General features: G+C 34.5%; 1 protein-coding gene across 3 annotated transcripts in view; it reads left to right on the plus strand.

The window, feature by feature from the left end:
- LOC136028381 (rab11 family-interacting protein 4B-like) overlaps positions 1-12,446 on the plus strand; it is a 109,355-nt gene extending 96,909 nt beyond the window's left edge. For all 3 annotated transcript variants that reach the window (XM_065706208.1, XM_065706191.1, XM_065706200.1), the window contains exons 9-12: positions 2,417-2,516; positions 3,968-4,247; positions 8,950-9,089; positions 10,518-12,446. In XM_065706208.1, the coding sequence (XP_065562280.1) occupies positions 2,417-2,516; positions 3,968-4,247; positions 8,950-9,089; positions 10,518-10,655 (658 nt within the window). In that variant the 3' untranslated portion in view covers positions 10,656-12,446. The remainder of the gene's footprint in view (positions 1-2,416; positions 2,517-3,967; positions 4,248-8,949; positions 9,090-10,517) is intronic.
- The last annotated feature ends 2,409 nt before the right edge of the window (positions 12,447-14,855 follow it).

Below are 14,855 nucleotides of genomic sequence, written 5' to 3' on the forward strand. Positions count from 1 at the left end.
GGGGATCGGGATGAAACTTGCTGGGAAAAATAAGCACAAGTCCTAGATACATGATTGACATAACTGGAGCGGATCCGCTCTCTTTGGGGTAGTTAGGTAAGGTAAGGTAAAGGATACGGCATTAGACTTTACAGTCCATACCGGCGGTGCTGATCTCCGTTTCTTGGCCCTTCAGCCAGGAAGTGCAATGGGGGGTTGGGGGCCAGCCATCCTGTGCTTTCGCACACCCTTCCTGTTTACCTTCCCCAGATTTCTCCAGGTACCCATTTGGAGCTGGGTCGACTCTGGCTAAGCTTACAGAGTCACGCCACTGAACCCCGTCCCAAACTGAAGAATTGGGTACACCGGGATTCGAACCCGCGTCCTCTCAGACAAGGGATCCTGAATCCAGCGGACCAACCCACTCAACAAGGACAGTTGGGGGGGGGGCTAGTTCTGAAAAATTAGAAAAAATGAGGTATTTTTAACTTAAGAACGGGTGATCGGATCTCAATGAAATTTGATGTTTAGAAGGATATCGTGTCTCAAAGCTCTTATTTTAAATCCTAACCGGATCTGGTGACATTGGGGGGAGGAAACCTAAAATCATGGAAAACGCTTAGAGTGGAGGGATCGAGATAAAACTTGGTTGGAAAAATAAGCAGAAGTCTTAGATACGTGATTTTCGTAATTAGAACGGATCCGCTCTATTGGGGGGGGGGTTAATTCTGAAAAATTTGAAAAAATGACGTATTTTTAACTTACGAAGGAGTAATTGGATCTTCATGAAACTTCATATTTAGAAGGACCTCGTAACTCAGATCTCTTATTTTAAATCTCAGCCTGATCCAGCGTCATTGGGGGGGAGGCAGTTGGGGAGACCGGAAATCTTAGAAAAAACTTAAAGCGGAGAGATCAGGATGAAACTGGATGGGAAGAATAAAAACATATCTAAGATACGTGACTGACATAACCGGACCGGATCTCCTCTCTTTGGTGGATTGGGGGGTAATTTTGAAAATTGAGGTATTTGTAACTTACGAAAGGGTGACCAGATCTTAATTAAATTTGATATTTAGAAGGATATTGTGCTTTAAAACTCTAATTTTAAATTCTGACCCGATCCTGTGACATTGGGGGGAGTAGGAGGGGGAAACCGGAATTCTTGGAAAATGTGAAAATTGGGGTATTTTTATATTACGAATAGATGATCGGATCTTAATGAAATTTGACATTTAGAAGGAATTCGTGTCTCAGAGCTCTTATTTCAAATCCCGATCAGATCTTTTGACATTGGGGGGAGTTGGAGGGGGAAATCTTGGAAAACACTTGGAGTGGAGGAATCGGGATTGAAGCTTGGTGGATAGAATAAGCAAATGTCCTTGATACGTGATTGACGTAACCGTACTGGATTCGCTCTCTTTGGGGTAGTTGGGGGGAGGGGTTCAATGATTTGGCGAGTTTGGTGCTTCTGGGCATGCTAGGACGATGAAAATTGGTAGGCGTGTCAGGGAGCTGCACAAATTGACTTGATAAAGTCGTGTTCCCAGATTCGACCATCTTGGGGGCCAAAGGGAGAGGAAAATTTAGAAAAAATTAGGTATTTACAACTTACGAGTGGGTGATCGGATCTTAATGAATTTTGATATTTAGAAGGACATCGTGACTCAGAGCTCTTATTTTAAATCCTGACCGGCATTTAGCTTCTGATTTTCCTTTTAAATCAATCTATTGATTCTTAGAATTTTGTTAGAGCTCATACCATATGAGCTCTTAGCTCTTGTTTGGCATTTAGTGTTTCTCTGAGTATTTGACTTTTGGAATCATTGAACCGGGCATTGTTTGTTTGTTTGTTTTTTGAGTGGGGGAGGGGTGTAAACAGAATTTCATCTAGAATTCTTAAGAAGTATACTCGTGTCAATTGTTTATTGAAAAAAAGATTTAAATTTTGCTCAAAAGTCTGTAAATTTTTGTATATAGATTTTGTTTAATTTCTTTATTCAATAACCTTCGTAGTTAAAATCTTAAGCCAAGTTATGGTTTGGGAGATGGAATAACAGGTGTTAAGATCGACCGGAAAACGACAGTTGTCTAATTGATAATTATTCATTTTTTTTTTTTTACTTTTTTTTGTAGAATTATATCCGAGGATGTCGTCCGTTCACAACTTATGGAAATTCAACGTTGAAAACCAGTTTTAGTTCTAGTGAATTCGTTCTTATTTTACCAATTGAATGTAGTTACATTATAATTCTTTTTACCACGTATTTTGTGAACATTCTATGGTTGTATCTAGAAATACAACACGTTTTGAGACATGTGCTTGAACATTTTTAAATTGAGCCTTTGGTAGACTTTAAAGCCCCGAACAATGTTCAATAATAGGAAGCCATGCAAAGCGTTTATAATAAAGCTTGAATTTTCTTTTCTTTGGTAGGCTTCATCATGCAGAACAACAAGTTCGACATTATGAGGAAGAAGTCAATAAGCTTAAAGTTCAAAATGAGAGACTTCAAAAAGAAAGAGACCACCTTCAGGTACTATGATGTTTCTTATCCTATAAAGAGGATTTTAAGAATTAACTCATTAATTAGAAAGGGCTGTTAAATTAGTAGTGGAATTTGTATGACAATATCCTAACATCTAATGATCATGCTAGAGCCGTTGACAAAATTTTAAGGTCTATTTCCATTGAAAGACACTAGATTCTCTTTTTACATAGCAGTATTGCTCATCACTTAGTTTTCCCTTCCCCCTCCCATCATAGATTCACCAGTAGCTTTTGACGTCTTTAAATACGTTTTCATAGTAATAGAGGGGCCAAATATAACCGTAATTCTTTTAAAAAATTATTTATTGAATGTAAAATTTCTTCCCTACGCATAAGTTTGAAGCGGTTAATGGAATGATGAAACGATTTTATTATCAAACGCCTTACACGGACATGCTGATCAGCGGCAGTTCTTGTCATAATAAAATATAAGGCACTAAACATATAAAAATCACAGCCATAGCCATCGCCATAGCCATAGCCTTTCGAAACATCGCAGAGTCAAACTAAAACCTAAGACATTGAAATATCCAACTATCTGTAAAAAAAAAAAAAATAAAAAAAGGAAACATGAGCTTTAAAAAGAAACCGAATAAAAAGAATAACGAACTAAAGCAAATAAATATATACAATTATTGACGAGTGAGTACAGTGTTGAAAATCTCGACGAACAAGGGAATAAAACTACTTGCGTAACGCATATGTCGTGCTGGTAACGGCTGAATTTTTAATACCGGTTGAGCTACTTGTCGCGGGAGCCGTTAGCGCGAAAGGAGGGGCTCAGGGGGGGAGGATTCCACGAAGCCGCGGGTTTGCCAAAATACCGACACTAAATTTTAAACACAATTCATCACGGCATGTCGAAAGAGTTTTAAGGGAAAATTGTTTTAAAAGGGAGCAATAAAGGACTTTGGAAGATTTAGACACTACCAGAAGAGCTCGGAATTGGATCCTTTCCATGTGGTCCTTCTGGTATGAAGTCAGGCCGTAATGCCAAACGGGACAAGCATATTCTACCAGCGGTCTGGCAAATGTAAGAAAAATGCGTAATAGGGTGGGGGTTCGGACACCGTTACGAGCAAGGAGTTTAAAGAAAGGATACCCAAGTTTGCCTGTTTGATCATATCCTGTGTCTGTTATTCCCGCTTCAGGTTATGTGTTAGATATATCCCTAAGAGCTTAATATCCATGATGCTGTAACCTGAAACATTCTGTAAAGCAATAACATACCACCCGTGGTGTACTTACCCTGTACATAGTCAGCGCTTAATTGAAGTTTTTCCCGGAAAGCTTTTTCAGAACTGACATCTTGTCCTGGCGAATAATAAAAAACACAAACAGCAACTTTCAGTTGAAACACAAACTTTCAGTTGAGAAAAAACTTATTTTTTTTATATAATCGTTCTAAAAGACGCTGAACATTGATTTGCTTTTCAGTCAGAAATAGAAGAAAACAGAGAGGAATTGAGGGAAGCTCGAGTAGAGATAAGACAGCTTCAGAATCACTCCTCGCGAAGAGATGCTGATCTTTTTAAAGAAAGAGAGCATTATCAGCATATCATTCAGGAGCTAACGGCTCAGCTTGAGCAGGCTCGAGGACTCCTTGAACGAGTAGAAGCAACTGTACAGTCTTCAGTGGTTCAGGACCAAGAAAATCTTGTTACCAAGATTCAAGATCTTGAAGGAGAATTGAAAAGGCTAAAATCTGAAAACGAGGGTATGTTTAATAAGACGAAGAAACGATATTTCATTTGACTTTTTCAGGTGTATAGGTTACCCCTAGTTAATTTGAGCAGCCACCGGGGTGAGGAAGGAGTTGTTGAATTTCAAAAGAATTTTTAAAAATAGTCACACATTCCACAAGTTTGATGATCTGAGTTGCTTCGGGCATAATTCCGTCCAAAATATACTTGAGTTCAATAAGAGGCCAAATTGTTCAAATCGTAATATCAAATCCTGTCAAAGTTCTAATTAAACATCCATGATGTAATCTCTTAATTTAAAATGTTTAGTACTGTTAAATACTGACACTACCTGGTAGTTTGTTGAAAATAAAGAAGCTAATTCGTTTATCTATTTATTTATTTGTAACCTGTCAAACAATACAAAATGTACAGAGAGACGGAGTGGAAAATAGAGAAAAATTTGGAATAAAAAACATCGGAACGCTTATGAAAACAATCAATAAAGATTACTTCTTATATAGAAGAACAGTGTTTTTATTATTGTTATTGTCTAAACAGCTTCCATTCACCATGTGGGAAACACTTATTAATTTTTAACTTTTAGTAAGATAAAGATCTTTCGCCCATTTTCTTCCTTTGACAAAAATCAAAGATCTTTCTGCTTTTTTCCTTTGCCTCGTCTTGGCATAGTGAAAATTAATAGTTGTCCTTAAAATCGTTATGAAAAGCAGAGATAAATTCTCGTTAAGAATTGGAAATATGAGCTGTTCTCATGGTTGCATGTTTTTAAGCCGGCCAAGGCTGAGTGAAGATAATTTTTAGAGCAGAACCTCATGTCCTCGAAAGGTAAAATCATTAGGTAGTTGCCTGAAAAGAGATGGAGCATAAAAAAAAGATACACGGTTGGAACCTGGGGTAAAATACGGTAGATGGGAAAGATGGAGTCAATTGCCCTTCTTAGTTTCTTTTATCCCGGGGGAGGTGGGTTCAATTGCCCTTGTGGCAAATCGTGGCAAATTCTTGCCATTGTGGTAAAAATTACAAAATTCATATTTTTATAAATAAGAGCGTGAAATCTCTGGAATATTTGCCCCCTCCCCCCTTTTTTTCAAAAATCAGACAAGTTTTTTTTCAGGTTTGTAGCTTTTGATGGGTGACATTACAATTAATGAATTTTATGTATTTGGAATCAGCATAAAAAGTTAATTCTTTTGATGTATCAGTTGTTATTAAGATCCCGTTTTTAGAGTTTCAGTTACTATTGAGCCAGGTCACTCCTTACTTACAGCTCGTTACTACGGAGTTTTTGATGAATCGGTAATTCTTTTTGACAAAGAAATACAGCAAAGAGATTTTTCCGAAAGATTGTGATGATCGCTACTTGTTGCTACTCCTTAGTTTCGCTACTCCTTAGTTTCTGTTGTCCCATTCCCATAGATTCTGAAAATATCTTTTTTGATATCTTAATTAAAAAGATCTTTTGTGAATCAACATCTCTGTTGAGGGTGGAGTGTGTTTCTTTTTTTTAACATTTCTTTCTAATTTATTAGGCGTACTTTTTCAGTAGCTAAGATAAATCAGTAGGCTGTTGTGCATAGAAATATTAAGCTAAAGTAATTTATTGTCGGAGTTTCACCATTACCAAGGGGCTACGATGCCTGCCTTGTGCACTGGAGGTCATGACTTAGGAATGGCAACTTTTTCACAACTAATGTTATTCAAACGATATGAATTTCATATGAATTATTTCATTTTGATATGACCGACAACTTCATATTGGAGGGTTGGCTGTAGAAATTTATTAGAGCACTCCTTCAGCTGGAAATTAAAAGTTCTAAAGCCGTTTTTAACAGTCAAAATTGATTCGATTAAAGTAAGATACAATTTTTCACAAAAAAAAAAAACGGCATTTTGGTGTTTATTACTTTAAATAGGGTCAATATGTCGATGATCAAAATTGTAAGATCTGTCGATTTTTTTCGATTTTAAACCTTAACCATGAGGTTTAGAGCCTGCCATCTTGAAAAACTACTCTACAGTATGCAGGTCAAAACTTGACAGTATGGTATGTATACCGCATTTTATGGAAACATTAATAGAACTTCGTAACATATTAATAATAATATAATAATAATATTTATTACCCACAAATAAAAAGTATAAACAGTGGAGTACAGAGAAAAAATTAATAAACAAAGCAAAAACAAAAGTAAATGTAACTCAACAATGGCAAGCACAATAAATCTAATATAACAAAGAAAAACAGTATAATAAAATAGACTAACAGATCAGTAGAACAGACGAAGTAAAGCTGCATTGATAACTAGAAATATTTACAAACACAGTATAGACCGCCGCTCATCTTCCGCATTCATCAAATTCATCATTTATTAATAACCCACAAAGATAGCCCTATGGAGAAAAGAAAAAGCAAACGAAATTAACAAAACGACAAAAAAAGAAAGAAACTAAATACTTATCCTACAAACTACATAAATAACAAGAGAAATATAACTAAACTAGAAAGATAACTTATAAGAAGAATAAGATTATGGCAGCATCGCCCCATACAGGGAATTATTCTTGCAGAGACATCGGACATAGCGAGACAGCCGATTTTGGACGGCCAGGTATGGATCAAGAATGCCATATCTTTCAATAATCCAAGAGTTTCTAGTCCAGGGTGGTAGGCCTAACAAGAACTTACAAAAATGGTAAAAGCATGACCGGATGGTACGTTTATTCCGATCGGTTAATAGAGCCCAAAACGGGGAAAGACCAATAACATGCGGCTGCACCAGCGCATTGAAAAGTCTTGCTCTGATATGTCTATTATTATTTGTCTTGGTAGATATGAGTAGACCATAAGATTCATAAGATTCATTGGTATTTGGATCTTTAATTTCAGAGCTCAGATTTTCAGGGGTCTGAAATATTATAATATATGTTTGTTAAATCTTTGTCCATGGTTATTATAATAGAAGTTGAGAGAGGAAAAAAATAAGTGAATGACAACGTTCACTTTCTAAAAGTTTAGGAGCCACTTTTCAATTTCTGCTAGTGTCCACGCTACCAGAAACATGGATGTTTCCATTTATGTATTTCTAGATTTTAGTTGATTATTTTTGAAAGTATGTTTCCTCAAATTCCCCTAAACTAATCCTACAACCTACAAATTCAGTTTAACTACCTTAGCGGCATAGAAGATTTTAATGTGGATCATTAGTCGATAAGATTGATTATGCTTGGAACAAAGTACTTTGATCAGTAAAAACAAACCAAATCTGTGCTTTTGAGCCAATTGAATGGAAAACTTACTAATAAACTTTTATCATAGCAATCATCAAAAGAAATAGTACATTTAGAAAGCTTCAAGTTAACTGAACAAGAGAAAGATGACATGTTTTATAAAGCAGATTCTATATGATTCTGATAATAAGAGAAGAAAACAACAATTAATCTAAAAATACGCAAAAAAATTTATTCTTTTCTTTTGTAGTTGTTGTGACTGTATTCGCTCAAGATTCTAGGCTGAAATTATCATTGATAATGAAAAAGCCTAACAGGTGGCAGGCATAGAAAAGAGGAAAGACTGGAACATATACTCTTTAGCTACAAAGAAAAATGTCTCCTTCCAGCAAGCACAAACTTATAAGTCCCTTTACATCCCCTCTTCCCCCCTCCCCCCCTACACACACAAAAAAACACTTATTGGAGGTTTCAACTCCATCCTTTATACCGTAACAGAAAATAGGGTCTAATCACTTGTAACGATCGGAAAGCAAAGAGAATCAGATTGTAAAAGTATTCTTGAGAAATATTGGATTCAGCTAACCGTTTTATAAAGTCACGTGATTGGATAGGTGTTATGGACTCTTGCCAATCATATAAAAGAAGGTAATTATGGACATCAAACGTTGTAGACTTTTCATCTTTTTGTTTCCACTTACTTTGTTCAAAGCAGAAAAGTTAAGACATTATTTTCAGAAACGTTTTAGTGATTAATTTTAGACATAAAATGTGCAGTAATGAAAAAAAGATATGACCTATAAAAAAAAGGAAAAAACTGACATGAAACGGTAAAATCCTTGAAAACAAACTTGGAGGATACCAGTAAAGGAGAAATGTAACTCATCGTCACTTTCATTCCTAGGTCATAATTAAGGATACAAACTTACAGTTTTTCTCATTATAGGTCTTGAACATCAATTCTTCTCTCTCTCTCTCTCTCTCTCTCCCTCTCTCTCTCTCTCTCTCTCTCTCTCTCTCTCTCTCTTTCTTTCTTTCTTCCTACCTTTTTTCTTTCCTTTTTCTTTCTCTCTCTGTCTCCCTCTCTCACACATACTATTTCTCTTTAAATCTATCTCCTTCAATAATTCGTATATCCAAAATAAAAACGTAAACTTAGCAAGAAAATGCGCTGCATTTACTACATGTGACTACGTTTCTGCTGATTGATTGCTTTCATCGATTGAAGATATGTGCAAAATTTTTACAATTCTTTTTGATGAACCTTTTATAAAAAACAAAAATAAAACTGGTGGCACAGCTTTCGAACCAGCCTAGTAACTTCAGACTGTAATTGCTCATAACTTTTCTCTTCTTCAGGGCTGCGTGTTTTGACTGGGGATAAAAGAGATATAGTGGCACATACTCCGAACTTTCTTCTTCAATTTTTTTTTCATTTGTAACTTTTTCACATAAAATTTGTTTTAAACTTATTTTCTCTTTTAGACTTGAAGGAATCTTGTGATGAGCTCCAAGGACAATTAGTCTCTAGATGTGTACAAGAAGGTCGGGAACTTCTTTCAACCTCTCCCTCGCCTGTCTTTGAATCTCTTGCCCAGGAATTGAACCAGATGGATGCCCAACAGGTTAAGTTTTATCCAAATTATGCGGCGTATTCATCAAACAATTCCCCACCCCCTCCCTCCTCTATAAAAAAATGGTCAAAATATAATTGCAGACTGGATGGTAGGGGATGGGTATTAATTCAACTCCCCTCGCTGACCATATCATAAGATCGGTTTTCCTGTGATAGTGGACAATTATGTAAGGGTATAACCATATTGAGACGCAACTCTGATGTATCAATAAATTAAGTAGATCTATCCTCTCTTTGCGGTAACTCGGTTTTTTTGTGGATCACGAAACTTACTGTCTAATAACGCGTTTAACTAAGTGTGTATTGTGGATTTCTTTATTAAAATTTTTACCATCGTTTATGCCAGGTATATGTAAGAATTGTTATCACAGTGCAACTGAAATTCTTTTTTAGCAGCTGAACGGCCCAAACTAGATTTCGAGTATAAATACAAGGTATACCCAAATGCTAAGGTGAATTTTCAAATTTCTTGGACTGTGCTACTTTGATTGTTATTTTTTGAAGGGGGAAGGCTCGTAAACCGGTTTCCGACAAGTATTGACATAATCAGCCTTTTTGCATCTGTAATTTGTAAGAGCTTTAAAAGTTTACCCTGTTTAGTGTTCTTGGTAAGTTTTTGCTTTCGATAACGCTGATCAAAAACCTATTGTAACTTTATGCAAAACACAATTTAAAATGTTGGCAGCAGGCCTTGGCAAGTCTATTTTGAGCCAGAAAAGTGTTTATAAATGGAATCACAGAAGGTCGAAAAGATGTTACTAACGATGCTTGCTCTAGACGCCGCAGCGCATCAACATCCGATGTAAACATTGAGGCAGTGAATTGAATTGTTATTAAGAAGAGTCGAATCACCATTAGAGACGCTGTTGAGGATATAAGCATATTGGATGGATCCTTCCATGGAATTTTCAGATGTTCCGGGCATGAAATGTGTGGCAGCCATTTTTCTGTCGGAAGTGCTCAGTTTTGATAAAAAAAAAAAGACGTTACGTGGGCATCGCTCAGGATCTACCGAGTGGGATCAAAAGCGACCAGACCTTCTCAAAAGGGTCTTAACTGATGACAAAGGGTCATAAGGAGTTCTCGGGACTTGAAAGACCCATGAAAGGATTGCGTGTCGCCACGATTGACGAGATGAAGCCTTCATAGCTGGAAGAGCTCAGAATCAGAAAGCTTATACCGGATGTACTTCCAAAATAAGAAATACTCTGGCCGAAGTGTGTTAAGCCTTAGCAGGATTTGCTTAAAGAGGATTAAAAAGATATTGATGAATAAATACACATTTTTACAGAAAAAGATTAATTCACCTTTTTATCATGAACAAGTCTCTTGTAGATGATATTTTGGTTAGCCCTCATAGTAACGTATTTTTTTCCTCATGTTGAGCATTTCATAATATCTGATTATTTTTTTTTAGTTGAAACAAGCCCTTTCTGAGCAGCAAGAAGTCAACACCCAACTTCGAGCCTACATTGACAATCTTCTGTTAAGTGTTGTTGAGCACTATCCTCAACTTCTCGAAAAAACGTTTCAACCGCCACTTTACAAACAATAGTTTAGTTCGTAAATTGTATATGTTTATAGGATTTATAATTATGTGATTTGATATTCATCTGTTACTAGCGTACGCTATTGGATTTCAGTTAATGTTTACACTCCTCTGTTTTTGTTTTTTCATGCCGCAGAAATATTCTATATGTATTGTTAATTATTTTCTAGACTAGCCAAATATTTCTTCTGGATTTCCGAGCCTTCGTTCGCTATATGAAAAGGCTACATGTCTTAAATCTGTTGCCAGATATTTAATATACAATGTTAAGAATAGCAAGTGTGTGTTTTTGGAAAAAAGAAATATTAAAGCAAGGAGGGATCGAAGCTATCTTTATGGCAGAGATAGACTAGAGTAGATATTGTGAAACGTTTTAAATAAATGTTAAAATTAAGCTATCTGGGTGGCTGATCGTCGGATGTTCGCGACGCTGTACTTAAAGGCTGTATCCTTTGGAATGAAATCGTTTCATGTACCAAGCCTCATTTTTATTACATTTATTACATTACATTTCATTTCACTGAGCCTGAATACATAGAGAAAAAAGCGAATTGTGTTGGAGGTTTTGTAAAATGAACGTCAAAATATTCCAGAAAGTTGAATTTTCAGAGCTTTTCTATAGTATAATTTCCAGTATTATCAGAAGTTTGATTTTACGCTGCTAATCTCAACACTTTAACTCTTTCCACCTGCATGGGTGGTTAACTCAAACAAAAGATAAATATTTCCCACAGCCTGCGGTGTTTTTTAAGATAAAGAACGCCCAGTGACTTTACGCTTATCCCACAAACGTAGTGATAACCCTCAGAAGGGCTGGGAGCCAGTGCACTGGCCACAACTGAGGCAACTCGGCTGAGGTACAAACTGAGTGGTAACTCGGCTGAAATTTTTACAGGCACGGTCACCAACCTCTGTGCACCCAATTACAGCAACACCCACCAAATTTATGATATTTTTCTTTTTTTTTACGCAGAATCTTTTCGAAGTGTCAATATATTACACTAACAAGTTTTTCCAGTATCATTGCGCTATTAATATTAATTCATTATATTCTTTAATTAATAATAATAATAATTCAATAAATTAAGCAATTAATTTATTATTTTTTAAATAATAATTTAAAATTCATTTATTAATTAAAGAATTATTTATTATTTTGTGTCAAAATGCCAAGCATTTTGACAGTGAAGTACTAAAGCAAACTTGCAGTTTTTCACTATTTGCTTCGCGTTTGAAATTAGTATATCAATCTAAATTTAAATGAAGAATCTCAATAGAGAGGGAATCACAAGGAAAACCAACATATATAAATAGTTCTGAATGGATACGTTTGGTGCAATAAACTTTTATATTGACCTTCTAATGAAGCAATATTATAGAGGCAACAATAGCCAAAAAACCCTCACATAAATTATTGGAGTTGTTGGTTCTGATAGTTTTAAAATTGCACTTAAAATGAGCTTGTGAAAGATATTATAAAGATTAGTGAGTTCAAGTGTGTAACTTTTCATTAAAGAATTTTAGTTAATTAAGTTTAATTAAGAATGGCTTTAAATTAGTTGTAGAATTGAATCATTTTTGTCTTTTAATTGGATTTTTTATTTATTTATTTTTTTTTTTTTTTGCGGTAAGTAGGGTTATGTTCAAAGTTCTAATGTAATGTTTCTCATCGACCAATCTGAGTGAAGATGTGAGGCATAATTTTTTTAAATTAGAAAAGTCGGAAGCTTTTAATATTAGTTACTCCATTTGTAATATATGTATATATATATATATATATATATATATATATATATATATATATATATATATATATATATATATATATATATATATATAATATATATATATATAATACATATATGTATATATATATATATATATATATATATATAATATATATATATATATATATACATATATATATATATATATATATATATATATATATATATATATATATATATAATACATATATATATATATATATATATATATATATATATATATATATATATATATATATAGGCAAATACATAGGATTGAATTAGTGAGGTTTTTTAGAATTAATCTTTGCCATTGAAATTTTCCACTTCTACAGTCTGTTCATTAATTCTTGGCTTTTACTGACAGTTTTGACCGTTGCGTGGTTTCAGCCTTAAATTTATTTTTGAATGTTCTGATTTGAAGTAATGCTGCGATCTAGTCTTTCAAAGCCTTACCAATCTTTCAAAAGCCTTACTGAAGGCCAATATTAGGTAGTTAAAGTTGTTATTCGACATATTGTTGGAGGTTTTGCTCAATAATTCGTTAGAAATTCCCGTCAGGTAATTTTACTTTGTTCATAGCGGCTCATTTACTTGTACTATGGTATCGCGTGTTTTTTATTATTGTTAAACTATGTGTATGTATTCGCGTGTGCTGAAATTATTAGATTTCATTGTTGGAGCGTTCATTAAAGTTAGGCTGATAATTTTAAGTTGTTCACAAAGTTTTTGATATTATGCTTTGTTAGAAACTGTTTGTGTGTTGAAGTTATTGCTGGTTTAAATATTTTTACTTGAATTAAAATGTTGACAGTAAAATAGTAATACTAAAACTTTAAACAAGATTTCATTGAGAAAAAGTTGTTGTGGCAAGTTATTTTTTAGTAGGATAACCTTCCAATGGTCATTCGTTTGAAATTCACTGCTGAAGGACGTGATTAAAAGACATTCCGCTATTATTATTGGTTTCTACTATGCCAATATTGTGACTAAAAAAGGTGTAAAATATTATATTCCTAGTTGCCAGTTTAAAAGCATTAAAACATTTTATTGCATATAGCTATAGTAGGAGATCTGAACTAAGTGTCGTTTATATTTTATTCTGTGTTATTTTGAAAATTAAAGCGTTCTAGTTCTTTCTAAGCCTTGTCTAACCTAAAAACGTCAATATTTTGACGTCACAGTAAAAACGTGTAAATAAGGATTACCAAACTACAGTATATCATTTTCCAATTAAAAACGGTTGAAAAATATAAGATTTTGACCAATTGACAATATTTGAAGTATCTATGTAGAGTGTTGTGAACCTGAGATACTGAAGTTAGTAAAGGCGGAAAGAAATGCCCTCCATTTTCTATAACCAAGGATCGCACCTGAAGAAGGATTATTAATTACTATAATTATCCCTACATTCTCTCACAGTCAATGGTATGTTCTCGTTTCTTGTACTGTTTTTAAAGCATGTGTCCTGATAAATGTCACTTTAATTATTGCTGGGGACCACAGGATTTATCACAATTTAATATTTTTGTTGCACTTGAAAGTGCAATAAGCTTTAACTGCTTTTTATGCAGGTAGAAAAAATTAATTTAAATTTCTTGGTTCTTTTTGTAAGGAAGAAGTGGGTTAGGTAAATGGATTTTCAAGGTTGTAGTGGATTAAGAACAGAGGTTCAAAGTTCATTTGGCTACACACCCCCCCCCTCGTTAAAAAAAAAACCATACACTGATTTGTTGCTGAAAATGATATCACAAAATTCATCGTGAAACAAGAATCCAAATACATGAGGCTCTCATTGAAAAATAATCGGGAAGATTTAACCGCGGCTAAAAATTGTCATTTTTTTCCTTGGATCTCTGGAACTTTTTTCATTCGCTTCTTCAAAGAGTTTCCTTTCTTTTTAATTTTTGATGAACACTGTAGCTGCCACCTCTACTTGACTCATTAGAGCACCAAGTTGCCTGAAACCAAAATAGGTGTACACACTCGTCTTCCACCTCACTATTTAGAGGCTCCCTCCCATCTCCTAAAATTAATTCTCCTAAAATTAATTCTTCTTTTATATATTTTATTACGACCTCTTCTTACCCCCTTCCGAAGAAACATTTTACAATATTCCAACTAACCTTCTCCCCCCCCCCCTCGGTGGTAGTTATCATTTCATGCTACATTTGAAACCACTGCTAGCTTTTAAAACAAATTACTCCGTTTCTGAATTTTCTTACCGGCCAATAACAAGTCAAGGTCTTTTTGATTTTGGGTCTTGGATTACGTCTGAGAGTTGAGAGGATGTTTTGTCGTGTGTAAATTTTAATTCAAAGGTTATTTTGTTTCAAACAAAATTAATGACAAATTACCAAAATTGTTTCCCAGAGGTTACCAAAAACGTATGTTCCTCAGATAAACCTTACATTAATGAAAAAATAAAAGGACTAATCCA

The sequence above is a fragment of the Artemia franciscana genome, chromosome 1 (assembly GCF_032884065.1).
Source record: "Artemia franciscana chromosome 1, ASM3288406v1, whole genome shotgun sequence".
In the NCBI taxonomy this organism is placed as follows: Eukaryota; Metazoa; Arthropoda; class Branchiopoda; order Anostraca; family Artemiidae; genus Artemia; species Artemia franciscana.